The 20,176-nt window shown below is 36.9% G+C and overlaps 1 protein-coding gene and 2 long non-coding RNA genes across 3 annotated transcripts; 1 reads left to right on the top strand and 2 right to left on the bottom strand.

Moving 5' to 3' along the window:
* Positions 1–1,332: 1,332 nt before the first annotated feature.
* On the top strand, positions 1,333–18,591 carry LOC128016184 (fidgetin-like). The gene is made up of 3 exons (XM_052600654.1): positions 1,333–1,547; positions 2,425–2,595; positions 15,774–18,591. The coding sequence occupies exons 2-3, from the start codon at positions 2,565–2,567 to the stop codon at positions 16,961–16,963; spliced, it is 1,221 nt and encodes a 406-aa protein (XP_052456614.1). The 5' UTR covers positions 1,333–1,547; positions 2,425–2,564; the 3' UTR covers positions 16,964–18,591.
* LOC128016185 (uncharacterized) lies at positions 10,330–11,673 on the bottom strand. Its single transcript, XR_008184084.1, has 3 exons — positions 11,621–11,673; positions 11,428–11,492; positions 10,330–10,721 (listed from the first exon to the last, which is right to left on the bottom strand). It is a non-coding gene; the product is annotated as an uncharacterized LOC128016185 (long non-coding RNA).
* On the bottom strand, positions 11,751–13,469 carry LOC128016186 (uncharacterized). The gene is made up of 3 exons (XR_008184085.1): positions 13,231–13,469; positions 12,013–12,267; positions 11,751–11,846 (listed from the first exon to the last, which is right to left on the bottom strand). It is a non-coding gene; the product is annotated as an uncharacterized LOC128016186 (long non-coding RNA).
* Positions 18,592–20,176: the final 1,585 nt, after the last annotated feature.

The raw sequence follows: 20,176 nt of genomic DNA on the forward strand, positions 1-20,176 counted from the left end.
CTGTAATTTACAAACAGGAAAATGTGAATATAAACCAGTAAATTCAACAACACACAAAATTAAATCTGTTTTGTACCTTGAAAATACTGACAACCACCATAATAATAAAGATGGTACTGTATAAGAGAAAGCCACATGAAGTATCAAAGCTCATCACAAGTAGCTTCACCACAAGCAGAAGTATATATTAACATATAGAAGGTGCACATTTATGGAAACACAAAACACCATCATGGTAACACACGTGATACTTAAATAATGCAAAAAACTTTCATTAAGCAACAGAAGATGTAACATAAAGCTCAAATGTACATAACTGATAACAAGAACTATTTAAAAACATGATTATTTAAACAAAATACTTTCAAACGTGGAGTGTCACGCAGGGAATTCTGGGAATATCAGTTTACAGTTTTAGACTGTAAATTATACATTGATTTGTTCTTTTTTTACTTCTAAAAGCTGTATAATTAACAGAATTTTACTGTAAATTTACATTAAATGCTTTGTTAGATCTTTTACAGTTTTTCCCTATATATAGTACGGGAACTTACTGTTAACCTATTATCAGTTTTTTTCCGTAGCGTTTTTACAAAATTTTACAGTTAAAATTACACTTATTTTTTACAGTGCACATTATATATGCTTTAAGTATATTTAATATACAGTGACTGGCGCATTACACACTATACTCATTCAATGCATAGGCCTATACTGTATGCACACATTTACAGTTTAGTACAAAAATGTGCACTCTGGTTATAATGAACACTGCTTCATTTTGGATCACTCAGGGCATGTTAACAGCAGAGAGAGAGAAAAAAAGTGAGTAAAATTATTATTAGGCTACTATTCTGTATATTATGTTTTACAGATTTGGAAATCTCAGTCTTTATATACATGTTGACAGGCAGTCCTACAGAAAAAGCACTTTGTAGTATTGTTTATCAGATCACATAGCATCAAATGAGTAACATCATATAGCAGTAAATTATTATATAGATTGGAATAATCACATTTACACGAGCTTTTCAGTCTGACAACAACATAAAACATCGTCTCACAGCTGTTTACAATGACTTCCTGTGCTTTTTCAAGCTCTGTGTACAACATCAGCGAATGTTGTCCTATGCTATGCTTCAAATGAATGATAGGAATTATGTTTGTATATTTATTTGAATTCCCAAAGGATGTTTAAACCTGCTAGATTTGATAGTGTTAAACACGATATATTACGTGTGTGTGTGTGTGTGTGAGAGAGAGAGAGAGAGAGAGAGAGAGAGAGAGAGAGAGACTGGACTCTCAGTTGGAGTCCGGTAAAGCGCATGCGCAGTAGGAGATGAAGCTTCTCCGCTTTCTTTTCGGCAGCTGGCGTGAGGTTCTGGAATTCCAACATGGCAGTAGATGTGGTCAGTATTTCTATGGTGGTCAGTCTCTCCAGCCCTGACTTGGAAGCATTCCAGAACATTACCGACTCGGAGTAACCCTCATCCCCCTCATCTCAGCAGCACGGCTGGACGCTGTCGCCGTTCTCCGGCGCCGAGAAGGTAAATCTTTTACTTTGTTTGTGTCCACCAGCTGTCCGTTTTGTACCGTAGAGAGAGAGGGGGGGCCATGTCACAGCACGGACAGAACGCTCGGACACTCGGACACAGGCCTGAGCAAAATATAGCGCGCAGATTTTGTTAGGCGTGATGACTCTAAATAGCATGATATTATGGTAGTTTGAGCACTGGGAAATAAGTTTTATTATTGGAGTAGAGTTCTGTAATAAGGCAGCATTGATCCGTGTGTATGTGTGTGTGTGTCCGGGCGATAGTGACAGAGTCATTCTCACCTCAGCAAAATTCAATATTATCTCTGTCTTAATTTATAAATCTCAATTCAGCTATTATAGAAATGTTGTTTCCATTACAAGACTATTCAAATATAGCATTGCCAAAAAAAAAAAAAAAAAAAAAAAAAAATCCAGCGATTTTATATAGCTAAAAGATAAATACATACTATTGTTTAAATTAATTTTTAAGTCAGATATAGGCCTAGGCCGGTTCTTATAGCCTACTTATCTGCAATAATTGAAAAGGTCAAAAAAAAAAAAGCCTTCAATTTGAAATCCAAAGTAATACGTTTGGAATCTAGTTATAAAGATAAAAATATATATATAAATAAATATTCTGGATTTACCTGACTTTTTGAGCGTACTTTTTATTTGGAAAATAACATGAGCGTAAACATTAATCTAAAATAATAATATTAATAAAACGTTATATCCTATTTAACAACAGTTATAGGGTGAAATTGGAACGCTAAACAAAATCAAATAGGCTGAACAATGACCGTTAATTAGCATTTTTATACACGTTTACTGGTAAACATATTTTGCTACTACATCATATTCATCTCTCCTTCTTTCTTTCTCCACAGTTTGGGGTTCATGTCTGCTTAAAACACTATTTACATGTGGTGTGTGTCTTTCAACTTACTGGAAAGTCTTTCTCTTCGCCTTGTGGAAATCACTGAAGTGAACCTTTCACTCCTTTCTGTCTCTCTCAATCACCTTGCTGATGTCAAGCAATATGATCAGCGGTGTATATGGTAGGTCAAATCTATGTTTATTTTTTATGAAATCCTCCCCATGGAATATTTTTAATTGGAGGGTGTTATATTTTGTGTATATATTGGTTAAATGCTTTATTTCATTCTTTGTTAGTCAATCACTTGCATCATGCATTAGTATTTTAATTAGCCCACTAGCTGATAAGAAAATACAGGCCAAGGAAAGAGAGTTTTGGGGTCGTGACAAGGCCCAGGCCGGACTGGAACCGAACAATAGGACTCTTAAATAAAACTACTTATTCGTTGTTAGAAGATCCCTTATCTTCCCTCTTCTCCTCGCCTTTTAAAGGCTATATTTTTCTTCTTAAACCTTTTTTTCCAAACTGTTTCTCATTCGGATATTTCATTTATATTGGTCGTGCAGAACGCAAATTGATTTTCAGTGCTATGATAGCATTTTCCTGGCTCGCGTCAGGGGAAGGAGAGTTGAGATTGGAGGTTACAGACCGCAATCATGTAGCGCTGTATCTCCAGTCGGGCGCGCGGAAACAGCGACTGCTGCACGAGCGCTTAATAAATGCTCGAGCTGTGATGGGATTCTGGCGGGAAATCAGCCGTGAGCGCACAGTGGCGCGGGTAGTTAGCTGTGCGTAATTTGGACTCAGAATAGATGTATTGCGAAATGACAACACTTCATTTTCCAATATTCCAGTGTTCCCCTTGACTCTATCTCAGTCTGTCTGTCTGCCAGCAGATTGCTGTGGACTTGTCTGAGGGGTTGTTTATCTGTCTGAATGTGGTGTCACTGAGCCAGTCACACTACACACAATAAATCACAAGTCTGATGGGCATTTGTGAATTTGAAATTGACAGCTAAACTACCATGTGCGTTTGTTTCTTACTATATTTTCACATGACCAGCTGGGTAACATAAATCATTGAGTGATATTGTCTATTTTATTGTCCTGCTTGTGTGTAGCCTACAGGTCTAGCTGCTTTTTATATCCTGGCTACAAAACATGTTGAAAAATGCACAAAAATTGACCAAATCATGTATTGTTTAAATCTAATTATGTCAACAGTTTTGTGTGAGGTTTAATGTTTCAGAACAACCACTGACATTTAGGGGGCTAAGTTTTCCATATTGTTTGCACTCATCAATGTTTTACAGCATTGGTCAATGATGATTAGTTTTAGATGACCAATCAAATCAAAACAACATATAGTAATATACAGTGATGTAGACTACTCATATTAAGTCAAAATTCATCACATTGTTCAAATGCATTACCTTACAATAAATTTTATTCCTTTTATTAAAAAATGAATATGCTTGTGTTCAGTGAGGAACTGAATGTTAGTTTACATGAGACTGTCAATTTGAAGTCCATTGCTGATACTTGTGCTTTTTTTGTGCTGTTGTTTTCCCTAAACTTCCTGCAGGATTATGAAATTTAGGAACTGGCTTTGGTGTATTGCAATTTGCAAAATACACGGATATTGCAAAAGTCTAACTAGGATGGGAAGTGATATTGAGGACATTTAATAAACTACTAAACTAATATTCTACAGAAAATCTGTTTTGTTTTCAAAAAATTAAATGAATATTTCTTAGTGAAATCTTTTATAATTCACCCTTTCCATTCATCTTTGCTTAATTCTGATATTGCGACAAAAGGAAACTAATTTAATTTCTATCTTTAGTGAATTATCCAGTGTATATTAAGACTTGTGCTGTCAATCATACTGTCATATTCAGTGGGAATGATTAAAAGTAGTCATTTAAAAAAAAAAAATTGGGATCCTTAAGTGTGATTGCTCATTGGATAGCTACATAGTAAAGCCAGCAACAAATAATATATTCATATATATGAAATTAACATATATAGTATATCATTAATAACCTGCATTTTTATCTTCCTCACGTCTCTCGACAGTTTCTGACTCTTGACAGTCAGATTATTGCAAAAGTTAAGTGTTGACAGTGTTTCGTGATAAAATGAAATGAAATGTAATCTCTCTATCCTTTACACTTTACACCACTTTTTTTCTCATTCATCTCTCCATCCCTCCAGCTTTATCACTCCGTTCACACATCTAAAGATATTTAGTGACAAGAGGAAAGTGTCTCTGAGTGACTAATGAAGACTTTCTCACATACTTTCTCTTTTCTCTCATATCTGTCCCTTTTACACAGAAAACTAGTGCATCCATCCAGTCTGAGTGAGTGCATTTGTGTGTGCGTATGGGAGATGATTGAGCTGTTTAATATGCTAAAGCCCTATTAAAGGCCAATGTCAGCAGCAGACGGCATGCGGCCGCCCAGCCTGCCCCGGCCCAGAGCTCTGCATTGTGTTTCTAAATGAACACGGTACTGTGTTAATTAGCAGAGGAAAATGGCGTGTGGAATTGAATTGGTCATTGACATGCGAGGCATTCATCTCGTTTAGAGAGATATGAAAGTGATTTAAGCCCTTGCTATGTTTTTGTGGAGGATTTAAATAACCTATCTTTTCAGAAAAGAGAAGGCGGGAAGGGGGAGGAAGTTAAAGAAAAGAGTTGCCCTGTCTGTCCTAGATTTAAATTATCTTTTTTTGCTGTTAATGTCTCTCTAAAATGTTTGATTCAGTGTGAATTACTTGAATCAAAATTAAAGTGTCAGATTTCTGCCACTACTGTTTTGCAACAAGTTTCCAGAACACTCTCTCATCTGCCATTGGTCAGTCAAACACAAAGTCCTGTCCCAGACTCACTCCATTCGTTGAGCCAATGTTTTTAGGGATGCTCACTCAAATAAAGTTATATAAACTTTCATACACCTTCCACTGCTGAGGCTACATTCTGTCATACTTCTCTGCACCTCCCTCTCTTTCTTTCTCCCTTTCTCTCTCTGTTGCAGCCAGGGCTGAAAGTCAGGCGTTTTGAAGAGAGGACGTTGAGAGTGAATAGCTCATTCACATTAAAGAAGAATTAGAGGGCTTCCACGCTGCCACTATTACAATGGTCAAACAGGTAATAGTGAAATAGTGGGGAAGTCGTGGCCTAATGGTTAGAGGGTTGGACTCCCAATCAAAGGGTTGTGAGTTCTAGTCTCGGGCCGGACGGAATTGTGGGTGGGGGGAGTGCATGAACAGCTTTCTCTCCACCTTCAATACCACGACTTAGGTGCCCTTGAGCAAGGCATCGAACCCCCAACTGCTCCCCGGGCGCCGCAGCATAAATGGCTGCCCACTGCTCCGGGTGTGTGCTCACAGTGTGTGTGTTTGTGTTCACTGCTCTGTGTGTGTGCATTTCGGATGGGTTAAATGCAGAGCACAAATTCTGAGTATGGGTCACCATACTTGGCTGAATGTCACTTTCACTTTCACTTTCAGTTTGGCACAACAGGAGAACTGTTCACACCAGCTAACACACACACACACACACACACATTTGTTTTTGTGAAAAGTGGGGACATCCAATAGGTGTAATGGTTTTTATACTGTACAAACTGTATATTCTATGGCCCTTCACCAACCCTAACCCTAACCCTCAAAGGAAACTTTGTGCATTTTTACTTTCTCAAAAAAACATTTATAAGCATTTTGAAAAAAGAGGACATGGGTTATGTCCTCATAAGTCACCCTCTCCTTGTAATACCTGTGTCATACCCATTTCATTATACAGAGTTGTGTCCTGATATGTAACAAAAACAAGAGCACACACGCACAGACACACGTGTGGTCTTGTAATGTATTTAGTTTTATTTTTAGATAGATAATTTGATCTATGCCGTACTGTGGCTCATGTCATGTAGTATTTAGCTGATGTCTAGAGGAGTTAACAGCATAAATAGAGGAATTTTAATTTTATTTCACCCTAAAATATTTTTTTTTGTCATTGTTTCAAACCCATGACTTTCTTTCTTATTTGGAATACAAGAAGAAGCTAAGCAGAGTGTTCATGTTGCTTTTTTTCAGTGGTGACCAGAGGATTTTAAACTCAAAAAAATAAGTACTATAAAAATATGATAATTAGTCCATATGAACATATTCTTATACATAGTGGTATGGTCTTATGAAACCTCATGAAACCATATGATAGCTTTGTGTGTTAAAATGACAAATTTAAATTATTTACTGACAGTCTTCTTCTTGCCGCAACTTCCCAATCTCATTTATGTTTGTACACTGTATTAATATTATAATGTGTCAAATCAGTAGGGCTGCTACAAACGAGTATTTTGATAATCAATTATTACAATAATAAATCAACTAATCCACACATATTTCATGGATTAATCAATAGGCTTTGATATTATTCAGCTTTTACAATTAGTTAAAATACACATTGATGTACACATTCTAATAAAAAAAAAACATTTTAGCTTTTGAAAATTTTGAACAAATGTATTACTATTGTACAATTACAATTTTTTACAATAAAAAAGAAATATATTTGGCACAAAATGAGATGAGAGACGGAGAGACTTTCTTATTCACCCTTTAATTGACTGTATGAAAATGTGACTGACTTTCACATCATTCTACCTGACATCTCCTTTTGTAAGTCATATGGATATAAAACAAAATAAAGTGCGAAGTGTCACAGTTATGGACTTTTGGTTGTGTTTCTCTATTCCTGTTCTCCTGCCTAGTTCTGTAGTTTCTGATCAGTCCTGATTTGTTTCTATGATTACGTATATACACTACATTTGCTTCTGCGATTCTCTTGTGTGCATGCCTTGTAGATCTATAATTAAAAGACTATTTTTAGATAATACTCCTTCATTGGCATCACACAGACAGGTTCCTCCCACGATACTTTGATTGACAGTAGTGTTTCAGCACAGACTGGACTGGTGTCTTACCTTAGACCCGCCCTGAGTGACTGTCATCAGTCAGCCATTGTAACCGCAGGAGCAGATTTAGACAAGAATGTCTCCTAAGCGATTGAGGTGTTTTGTTGGATATAAAAATGAACATAGCAGTCGCCATTTACTCCTGACATCTGAGTAATGACACAGTGGATTACGTTTGTCTTTGAAGGGAAAGCGCCCCCGATCTACCTAAATACGTCATGCGTAAACCAAGCTTCACCGACAGAACAGAACAGAAGTGAGTATAAGATTTTTTAATGAAACTTTGCAAATCGCCTTTCCTAATAATGTGCTAATTAACAAGTTTCACAATGAATGTTCCCACAAAGAGCGGCTGAAAGAGAGGGGCAAGGTCAGTATTTAAAGGAAAATGCTACAAAATGGCTTGCTCTGAAAATAACTGTTTTGACAGGGTAAAAAGGGTGTTGTTTTACCCTACCATTGAGAAATTTTAACCAAACTATATTTCAGACTTTTCATTAAGACTTATCAAATAAATAAAAGTCATATCAAATGGTGGAACATGGGCACCCCATGACCCCTTTAAAATACATAATAGTGTTAGAATAATCAAAATAGCCCTGAGCTAGATTAAGCTTGAATCTACAATATGCAAACCAAATTATTACTTTAATGTAATAAGATTTTTATTTATTTTTGCATTCACTAATAAAATGATTTCATTATTAGCCAGCTACACACTGCAGAGCTGATTAATAACAGAAAATCAAGTTGTATTTCTAACTGAACGCAGTACTGACATTGTTTTTTCATGGTATATACTGTAAAACTGCTTACTTTAAATCAATCTATTATATAAAGTGCTATGTAAATAAATGTGACATGACTTGACTGGTGTACCAATTGCAGAGCTGGTGCAAACATATTCACATAGCTATGATCAGATGCTTTCTTAACTGCTATTTTCTCACCACTGCCATTTCAGTTGTGTTTATTTCGTTATTGAGAGGAAAGAGCACAGCACTTATGTGCGTATCCTCTGAACACCACTGTCAGCAGCTTCTAGTTGAGCTACGTTTACACTCCAACGCTTTAAATAATGATCTTTTATTCTGTCTGTATCAATGGCTTCAAAAGTTTTGGAATATAGCATATGAGTTGTATACACTAGTGTTAAGACACTTTTATGGTACATTTTTAGAGCTTGACAACCCTTGGTGACAATTCATTAAGGTCCACAGTGATCATCCTGCCTGACATCTCTTTTTGTGTTTGATGGAACAAAGAAAATCATGCAGGTCTGGAATTAGTGGCCTTTTCCGTAAAGACTGCATTGAGTAATTTTGTGGGTCTTTATCTTGTGTTTTGTGAAATCAGAATAAATCAAATTGTAGTTCAATAATCAAGTCAATGGTCTGGATTAGATTGTATGTATTTTGTCTAAATCCTGTTTAAAGGGCTTTATCCCGTTTTACTATTTTGCCGTTGGCCACAGTAATTGATGTTTAATTACTCCATAAAAGCATTTTATGGATACAGTATATGTGTGTGTGATAAAGTCTGTGTGATGTATTGATTTTGCTGCTGGAGAAACCTGAGATTTCACTTAGGAAAAGTGAGTCTATCTGTCTGCTACTGGTTTTAAATAGTAGTCTAGTTGCATTTATGCACTTAGATAAACACACAGCGTAAGCATTGTTTAAAGATATATGCAACAGCTGAACTAACAAATTTTCAGTCAATAAAGGGATCTCTTCATCTAAAACAAGCTAATGTATGGAACATTGCTTTAGAAATTGTGTGTGTGTGTGTGTGTGTGTGTGTGTTGGACCTTCTCGGAGGATTTGTAGCCAGAGGGTATATTGGAACAACAGAAAGTCATTCTCTAAAGCACCAGCACACGCACCTTTACACAAACAAAAGTACACACACACTAGATCAGCAGCTTAGTGGCTAATGGTATTGTCCAGGTATAGTTCTGTAGAATACAACAAAAAGACAGCATTTGAGAGAACATTCCAGCAAACCACAACTAATATTGGACTTTACAACACATCGCTTTTAGCTTTAGACTCATTTGTCATTTTATTGTGCTTTTCTTCTTTTATCCTACCATTTTCAGCTACCTGTCCTGCTAATTGCCATTAGTGTGATTTGTACCCAGTATTGTAAGTTGCTTTGGTTAAGTGTACACTCTAAAAACTGCTTGGTTGAAAACAACCCAATTTGGGTTATTTTGACAACCCAGCGCTGGGTCAAAAAGGGACGAACCCAGCGCTGGGTTGCTTTAACCCAACCAGTTGGGTTATCATATTTAACCCAGCCTGCTGGGTTGCCTTTTTTATGGTTTAAAATGACTATATTGCAGGGTTTAAAAAACAGAGCGGGTTTTTTTTTATCACTGTATTTCATAAGGAAAACTACTGTATTTAGAAAATGTTAAATATCATTTCGCATGTGCCTGATAAGGCAGCGTTTGTGAGCTCAGTACCGCTCTGCAGCCGTTACCGGAGAAACCTACCTCTCCCGCTCTTAGCGCCTCCTGCTGGCAGAAAATAAACTCGCAGAGTGCAGCCATGTGGGGAAACAATGCATTTCTACGTTAAAATTAACCCAAATTGAGCTAGGCATTAAACCTACAAATGTTGTTCATTTTAAATATCACTTTTACACACAAATAATAATTACCAAAAGGAAAATATTTATTAAAAACAAGAGAAAAGTCAAAAAGTAACATGTTAGAAGAAATGCAGAAAAGGATGGCATTAACAGCTACAGAGTTCATAAATAAAGCATTGAACATTTGATGAATATAACTTAAGATCAAATTGGACTTTGTTCAATTGTATATATTGTATAAAAATATACGAAAACACATACAATAAATTTACAATTAGTTAGGTTTTTTTCCAACTATTCTGGCATGAAAGTACACAAATAAATCACAACATTAACTTTGATATTATAACATTCAACAGACGCATGTGTGTGTGTGTGTGTGTGTGTGTGTGAAAGAATGTGAGCAGGTGTATGAATGACAGAGTGTAAACTCTTCTACTAAACAACACAGAAAAAGCATTTAACTTTTTTTTCTTAACAAATTATACACTTACAGTTTGTTTCATAGTCCATGAATACAGATCATGCATCACGGTCAATTTTCATGATCTCTTTAGCATAACTGATGTAATCATGAAGAAACCCCATCTGCACAGCATGTGACATCTTCTACATCATCCAGGGCAGCGTCCTCCTTTAAAACCACCGCTGCATCAGTTTAGGGGAAAGAAGATTCTCCTCTCTGACCAGGATTCATCCCAGTCACCGCCTGTTCTTCATCAGTGGCCTAAGAGAAACACATTTGAAAAAATTAAACATTTAATTAAACTATCCATTTTCAGGTAGAGGTGTATTCACATCCGTAAGGATAGGTAAATAATCGGTTTTAAAGTTTCAACACTTTGTGCGGTTGTTTAATGTCTCAGTCCACCACAGCGCTCCAGGATGCTATAATGGCAGCACTAGTGTGAGGACATGCGATATTGTTTGAATAAATATTGTTTTCAGAAATCTTCTTTACTGAAACATTAAAACAGACATGACATTCACATACCTCAAAATATTCATGTACATGGAGGGCTGCTCTTCAAACCGTTAGTTCACCAAATAATTAAAATGTTTATAATTTACTCTCCTCATGTTTTTCCAGACTCATACAAAATCTGCAAATTTTTTGGAAAACGTATGAATATATTTAATATTCTCTTTTTGTGTCCTCCATTGCTGGTCTGGGAGACCAGTATTTTATTTTGAACATACATGTTTGCTATCATATAATTTAAGATGTATTCATATATAAATATCAGAATTTACTTCTACAATAACTCTATATTTATGAAGCTTGAAAATACTGATTATCTAAACTATAAATGGATTAACAAATATTATGAGAAACCTAAAAATATATAAATGTATGTTGTAAAGACAGACAAAAGTCTTATAGGTTTGGAATGACTTGAGGGCAAGTAAATGATTTTTTGTGTGAACTTTACCTCTAAGAGCGAAGACCAAGAATAATGACTCTCCAAATCAGACAACTCCAAAGTTGGTTTGAGTTCTGCAATAAAAAACACAGACATCAATGGTCTTAATGAAATGAGCACGTAATCACACTGTTGTTGCATCAAAATGTGAAGCAAACTGGCAGGAGACAACAGAAAAATTTATTTTCTAAAAATAACTTACATAAAATCTCAAAGGAATGATGCTCTCCCATGTCTCTTGCTTTTAACATCTACAAAAACAAAAAACAAACATTATTTTACTCTTAGTAAAAAAACAACAACTGATAACATGAAATTATGAAGTTTACTTGCCTTAAACGATCTTTCCCTCTCTTCAGAAGAAGCTGAGAAAACCACCTCCTCACACAAGCAGACTTGTGTGTCCTTAACTCCAGTTAGTTTGAGTTCTGCAAAGAGGGACATCAATGGTTTCAATAAAATATTAACATATACATACATACATATATAAAATCACACTGTTTTTGCATCAAAATGTGAAGTTAACAGGCAGGACACAACAGAAACATTAATTTTCTAAAAAAAAAAAAAAAAAGTAATAATAATTTAACTTACATCAGTCTCAAAAGAATGAAGTTATCTTGCCTCTGGATTTCAACATCTAAAAAAAACACACACATTATTTTAGTCTTAGTAAAAATAAAGATAACTTGATGTTATTCTTAAGTTTACTCTCCTTAAACCGTCTGTCCCTCTCTTCAGAAGAACACCTCCTCCTCATCCTCACACAGGTCTGTGACTCCTCACACAAACAGCTTCTGTGTCTTTAACTCTCAGTGCGAGGACAATGAAGATAGGAGCTCGACAAGTCTGAAATATTACATGTAAAACATACTTTTAACAGTTACCACTTCAACAGCCTCTAAATAATTATTAGGGCTGCACGATTATGACAAAACTCATAATTGACGATTATTCCCTTGAAATTGTAATTGCGATTATATATTACGATTAGCACAATTTAGATTGAATAATTTTTTTAATAGCTTTATGCCATTGTTTGAAGCCACTGCATGCCATATTGTTATATCAAAATAAACCAGCGGAAAACACTCTTCCTGAAAAACTTCTTTTTTTTTAAGCCTCAAATATCATATATATATATATAATTATTATTATTACTTTATTTATTTATTTTTTCTGAGAAACCAAACCAAAGTAAATATATGCATGTTATTATGTTATATTAAAACAAAGAAATTCAAACAATTGGGAAAAAAACCCTTAAGATAATCTGTAGAGAGAACAACAACATATCTTATGCACACAGAATGATGTAAGTGAACTTTTTTTTTGTGTAATTGTGCCTTTAAACGATTACATAATTGTGTCATCTGTAATTGTAATTGCGATTACAAATTCGATTAATTGTGCAGCCCTAATAATTATGTTAGTCTTTACTACACAATGCCGTTTCCTTTAGGAGACAAACATACATTCAGTTTAACCGCGAAAAAAAAGACAAATTCACATGAGCGTAACCGTGACCATAACCGTCTGTTAACGCCTCAAAGAGAACAGATAATGTAAAATCTTATGTAAATATGACAAAATACATTCACAGACGTTATATTAAAAGTACATCCTCCGTTCAGTAACGTTACATGAGGCAGTTAAGACCTCCGTGTCCGAGGCGAAAACCGCGTCCGTTTTTTAATATATATATAACGTTAAGCTCCTTTGTTTCCGCCTTTCATAAAACCTTCCGCCTTTCATACAACCGGGTAAACAATAAAAGATAACTTTACATTTTAAATATTTAACGTTACTTACCATAGTCTTTCACTCGCTTCTCGCTTCTATCACGCTGAGAAAATGGCGGCTGCTCGCACTGGAGACGTACGATTTTGACGTGACGTGCGTGCTCTCCTTCACGTCCGCGTCCTCAACCCACCCCGCTGGGTTAAAAAAGAGAGTTATTTTCAACCCAAACTTGGGTTAAAACATCCCAAAGTCCTATTCAACGGCCTCAACCCAGCAGTTGGGTTGAAAAAACAACCCAGCGTTTTTTAGAGTGTACGCTAAACTATACAACTTAAGTTTTTAACAGTTAAAGCTATTGCTCATGTAATGAAGGACTTTCAAAGTCCTAAATTATGTAAATGTAAATATTTTCAGGGAAGCAGTGCTAGTTGTTCCACCTCTTGTGTGTGTGTGTGTGTGTGTGTGTGTGTGTTTGTAGTAAGTCCAGCATTTTCTCATCAGAGAACACTGACTGACCTCAGGTTGCATATATCGACCAGGAGGATTTGCTGCTTGATAGAATTGAATGTAATTGGGCAGTTTTTAATTGAGATGGATAGAACATGTAAATTTTGCTCCGTCAGCCCAAAATCAATATCCATCTGCTGTAATATGGAGTATATGTCTCTCATTTTATTTTGCTTCGACAAAACATTGGATTGTTTCTGATGTGCAAGGCTTTGCAAATCCACTGTACTAGCAATGTCAGAGAAAATCCGTTATTGCTTGATCTTAGAAGTATTTTATGTGTTATATTTTATGGCTTAAGGACATTATCTCTCTGTTCTTTTTTCTTTTTCCTCTTCTCTCCGCACATTTCGCTCCCTCAGTACAGCCATATGCCAAACTTCGATGCAGAAGAAAAGCTCTTTGTTTCACAAACTAAAATCTTGGTGCAATAGTGTATGTGTGAAGTTGAAATGACAGAGATACAATATTTTTAGGGGTAACATCTGTTGTTGGGTTCAGTTGCTAATGCCGAGAGCTACATTATTGATCAACCATTATTACAGTATGCTGAAATATTATGTTGCCGCGTGGTGTGCGTGAGTCAGTGAAACTGAGAAAGAGACAGAGAGAGTAATATGAGGTTCCTTGATTACATTAAAGAGCTTTTATTTTATTCACTAGAGAAGAAGCCTTCTGCTGTATCTCAATATCAGACCTTAATGATATCATCAGTGCTATTCTTGATGCGTGTGTGGTGGTGGTGGGGGGGGGGATCAAGTACACAGCTGAATTTAAACTTCACCGTAAATCTAAAGACCATAAAAAAGCTCAGATAGCTGCTAGTGAATGCATAAAAAAGAATTGTGAAAGCATTTTCTATGGTCTTTCATTTTAATATTTCATATTATTATAATTTTTTTTATCATTATTTATATTATTTATATTTTATATTGTTATTCATTTTTGTACAAATATTTTTAGCTTATGTTTTTTTGACAAGATGATTATGCGGAATTGGTCATTATCTGGAAAACTTGCAGTAATTTTCTAATAACATTAATTATAACGTTAACTAACCTAAATAACCTAACCTTAAGTGCTCACAGTTTCTTTCAGCCTGTTTGCATTTTGCAATGCATTTTTCCTGTTCGTTTACACAACAGAGGCAATTTGGGGCCTGAAAAACTCATGTTTTTGAAAACAGGTTTCAAAGAACAAATTTTTGAAAATGCCACCATTATCGTTTCTGTTCCCAATATGGGAATCTTCGAAAACCGTGACATCATGCGTGTGTGTAGTACATGTTAGGTATGTAGACATGCGCAGTAAATGTCGATTTTAAAGACAAGCCCGAACAAACATACACAACAATGGCGAAAAATACGGTACTGTTGCTGCTGCTCAAAAGTTTTCTAAAACTTCTTCAGCAATGTACGGATATACTTCACCAATATTACAGCCAACAGTGAAGTAACATCATATACATATCATATATAGGGTTCCTGTTGCTCAATTGGTAGAGCATTGCGCTATCAAGCGGAAGGTTGGGGTTTTGGTTCCCCGGGAACACATGATAGGTAAAAATTGACAGCCTGAATGCACTGTAAGTCGCTTTGGATAAAAGTGTCTGCTAAATGCATTACTTTAATTTCAATATACAACAAATAATAGTTACTTCCCTACAGGTACTGTTTACTAACAAAGTGACTGTTTACTAACAAAGTGGCATGTAATACGTAATACAGCATTTTTTACATATTTGGCCGTTTTTACATATGTGTAAATGCAATTTTTTTTGAAAACGTTGTCGTTTATACGTGAAACTTTCTAAAAACGCAAAGGAAAAACTTTTCAGTTTTTTTTTTTTTTTTTTTTTTTTTGTAGCACACTTAATTTATATTGTGATTGAAATAAGGTAGAATAATAAGTATAATTCGTTATTTTTTTTTTTTTACAGAAATATTATATAATAGCATGTTTGCATATTTATTAATTAATGTGGGCAGCATATTCAGAGGTTTTTTGTTTTACATTTGTTTGTGATGTTATTTATATTTCAGATTTTTATGAAGTTCATTGAGTTTGAACTGACAGATATAACTTTTCTCTTTTTTTACTGCTAGGTGTGACCATGCAGTGGAGCCCTGAGCAGTCTCAGTGGGCGGAGCAACATTATGACATCACTTCCACCACACGCTCACCAGGGCATAAGTTCGAAGCACTTAGGGATCCAAGGCTAACAGGTTCGACCTCAGCTGCAGCGTATCAACATTCATGGGCAAACGATGACATTTCAGCTCTGACCGCTTCTAACCTGCTCAAGAGGTATGCAGAGAGATATTCAGCCATTCTGGATCTACCCTGTGAGAGTGGACTTATGGGATATTCAGACATCTCCGTTAGTGTTAGGGGACCTGGTGTTGTGAATAATGGGCCACCCCTTCTTAATGCACGGAAGGTGGAGGCAGAGCCATGGATGGAGAGTGTCTACCCTCCATTAGGTTGCATGCCCGAACATCTTCCCAAAGCACCACACAGTGTGACGGATGTGTCTGTCAGTGCATGTAACTCACCGGTTATAGGCAGTGGGACTCTTCCAGAACCTAGTTTCTCAAGCAGCAGTTGTCACAGTCAGACTGGGAATCAGGAATACAGCAGCACTCCCTACAGCACTCCCTTCCTGCAGCCTGTAGGCAATTACGGTGGCTCTCTTTTCCACCCTACCCCTTCCCATGCAAGTCTGGTATCAACCTACAATGCTAACACCTCACCAAACCTAGCTGCGTACAGTTACCCTAACACCCGTTACCCCCCACAGGCCGTTCTTCCTGGTGGATACAGTCCTCCCTCGGCGTATCTTCCTGCAGGTGTAACTCCTCCCAACCCCCTTCCAGCTGTGGGATACCCATACCAAGCCACCAGCCTGGGAGGTAGTGTCTCTGAAAGTGATGTCCCAAGTGCTACCAGCCTTTCAAAGTCATATTACCCGTCAACTCAAAGCGAGATTGGAGTATTTGAGGAGTTTGATTTTGGCAGCAACTCTAATTCAGACTCTAGGTCTGAAGGCAGCCCCTTATACAGACCATCAGGAAATGAAACGGTGGACAAGCAAAATGGGTTCAACCAGTCGGCAGATGTAAAATCTTCATCTTTCAAGCCAGTTAATCACGGAGACTCTTTAAGAAGCCTGGGGACTCTCACAGTAGCCATGAGCAGACAGAACACTGGTACATCCGGACAACGCTTTCCATCTACCTCAGCTTCTATTGTCACTTCTCACCAACATCATTGCCTTGACACAAACACACCATGAGTGATTGTGCCCACACACAACCAGAAGTGCTTGAGTTGATGATTTGTGTGAGTGCTCCCCCTAGTGGATTGGAGGTAGAAAGGAGGGACTTGCTCAAAGCCATAGAGTTGGGCCTCAAAAACAGGTGCAGCAGGGGAATTCTGCCCAGGAGGTCTCTTGGTGTGCTGTTCACTCTAAAAGACAGAAGGAGAGTAGTTTCTCCATTCTGGAAAAAGGACTATGATGTTTATGCCCAGCCTAGCCGATCCTAACAGGTAATTGCGAGACACTGACCTTCTCACTCTGATGGAATGGACAGACCAGTATATCCTCTATGACGGACACATATTTCTGAGAGGTTCGGAAAGAATTTGCTCCTCTATTCTGAGAGATATGCAAGCACATGAAGGGAATTTATATGTGTAATGGATGTGTTGTGGCTGCCATGGAGAAAAGGAGTCATGGTAACAAATGTGCTGGTTGGACACTAGCTATGGTGGACCATATTGCCATGGTGTACATTCTGTGTGTGCTTGTGGTTATTTATGTGGTGAGTTTTAATTGTAAATTCTGTTCCCACTTTTTCCACAGGAAAATTTACAAATCCTGGTTGTTTAAAGTATGTGAGTGTGGGAGAAATAGATAAAACCTCAGGAAAGTGTCTGTCAGATAAATGGCGTATACCTGTGTTTGTGTGTAACAGAGAAGAAGAGGGCATTTTCACATACCATCCTTAGGAAAAACCCAATTCAGCTGACTTGAACCAGGTGGTCCAAAGCAAAATGATTTTTATCTGTTGCTAAGTTTGTATGCACTTTCACTTCATTTTAAGAGAGGATACTGATGTGTTGCTAGACATCTTTTTTGGAGCTAAGTTACAAGATCATTCTATGAAACATTATGCAAAAGGTTTTTGCAGTTTTTTAGTATCTTAAAGCTGCTGTGTATCATTTTTTCTATGAGAAATTAAATTTTCCTTTCGAAGGTTAATATGCAGAGAAAACAGTCAGTTATTTGTATGTTTACTTCCCAAAAAGTGTAAACACTATGGTTCTGTGGCGTTTTGTTTGAGTGGCCCAACCTACCAACACTGGCTTAACAGTGTTCGGTCTGACCAATGTTTTAAGCACAGGGGGAATGTTTGAACTGAAAAAAAAAATCTTTATTTTTATAATTCCAAACAAAATTACAAACCGCAGCTTTAAAATTTGCTGTTCAATTTATAATGTTTAGTAATTCTCAGTCTTGGGCTGTTCTGTCTATTCCATCAATTTCTGCTGTTGTCTCAAAAAATGTTGTAGACTATCTTGAAAGTTAAGCATATTGAGTGAAACATTACTTCAGACATAAAAACAAAATGAAATTCAGATTATTTCGGCTACTTCCTGAGACGGTCTTGGCCTGCTTGGCCACCAAAAATAAAACATTGCCTTAAAGGGTTGGTTCACCCAAAAATGAAAATTATGTCATTAATAACCCTCTTGTCATTACAAACCAGTAAGACCTCCATTAATCTACGGAACAGAGTTTTAAGATATTTTAGATTTAGTCCGAGAGCTCTCAGTCCCTCCATTGAAACTGTGTGTACGGTGCACTGTCCATGTGACATCAGAGGGTCAGTTAGAATATTTTGAAGCATCGGAAATACATTTTGGTCAAAAAAATAGCAAAAAACTATGACTTTATTCAGAATTGTCTTCTCTTCCATGTCTGTTGTGAGCGTTCAAAACAAAGCAGTTTGTCATATCCGGTTCGCGAACTAATCATTCGATGTAACCGGATCTTTTTGAACCAGTTCCCCCAATGTGAACTTAATCATTTTAAACGCTTCACGTTTCCAATACGCATTAATCGACAAATGACTTAAGTTGTTAACTTTTTTTTGGAGACGCAAACTGTTTAAAATGATTCAGTTCGATTTGGTGAACTGGTTCAAAAAGATCCGATTACATCGAATGATTAGTTTGTGAACCGGATATGACAAACTGCTTTGTTTTGAACGCTCTCACAACAGACATGGAAGAGAAGACAATGCTGAATTAAGTCGTAGTTTTTGCTATTTTTAGACCAAAATGTATTTTTGATGCTTCAAAAAATTCTAACTGACCCTCTGATGTCACATGAACTACTTTGATTATGTTTTTCTTACTTTTCTAGACATGGACAGTATACCGTACACACAGTTTCAATGGAGGGACTGGGAGCTCTCAGACTAAATCTAAGTAGTAAGTAAGTAAGTAGTAGCCCTTTATTGTCACTAGTCACAAGTACCAGCGAAATTAGCCATCAACCAGTCCATACATACACAACATACATACAATGGGGTAGACAGAACAGGAAGACAGGGAATTGAGGAAGAAATACAGCATAACATTAGGAAAGTGAGGAGAAAAAAACAACAACACCCCATACTATGCTCCTTTTGGGAGTACAGTATAGGAACATGAAAAAACACCTCGGCAACAAAAGCACATACACCATAAACACAAGACTTTGCAACTGGGGACGGAAATTGGCGGGGTCGAGGTAATCCAGTGCAGGCAGCAGCCGTCCTACCCTGCAGCTAGAAAGCGCTGGTCACGGACCCGCTTGACAGACTGGCGGTACAAAGCAGCGAAGGCGAGGGATGGGGGTGGGGAGTGCATATCTGTATATGTGTAAGAGTTTGTGTAGTTGTAGGCCTGGTGAGTTGCGATTCTCTCTAGATGCCTCAGTCCGCAGATTATACAGCGTCACAGCAAGTTGCCATGGAGACAGCCTTGGTCAGGTCCTAGACAGAGTCAACAACAATCAGCAGGTTTAAATATCTTAAACTCTTTTCCGAAGATAAATGGAGGTCTTACTGGTTTGGAACGACATGGGGGTGAGTTATTAATGACACAATTTAAATTTTTGGGTGAACTAACGCTTTAAGGGCCAAGTGTCGAAAATGCTTCAGCGAGAAGGAGAGCACGTGACTTTGCATGTTTGTCTTCACTTAAGGTTTAATGCATTTTTAAAAAATAATCTTGTCCCAAGCACTGGAAGTAGGTTTGGCTGACCTCACTACAAATCTTTCTGTTTACTTCCTTTTCCTTCTTAGTGAACCCTGCCACAGGGAATTAAACTATTATACTTATTTATGAAAATAAATCACCAAAGTAGCAGTGTGGGAGCCAAATCAGAAGGAAATGTTCATCCAAATCGACTCCCTCTGTGTGAATATTTCTGTGCCATTTCAGTTCAGGAGGTTGA

Source organism: Carassius gibelio, chromosome A6, assembly GCF_023724105.1.
Source record: "Carassius gibelio isolate Cgi1373 ecotype wild population from Czech Republic chromosome A6, carGib1.2-hapl.c, whole genome shotgun sequence".
Lineage (NCBI taxonomy): Eukaryota > Metazoa > Chordata > Actinopteri > Cypriniformes > Cyprinidae > Carassius > Carassius gibelio.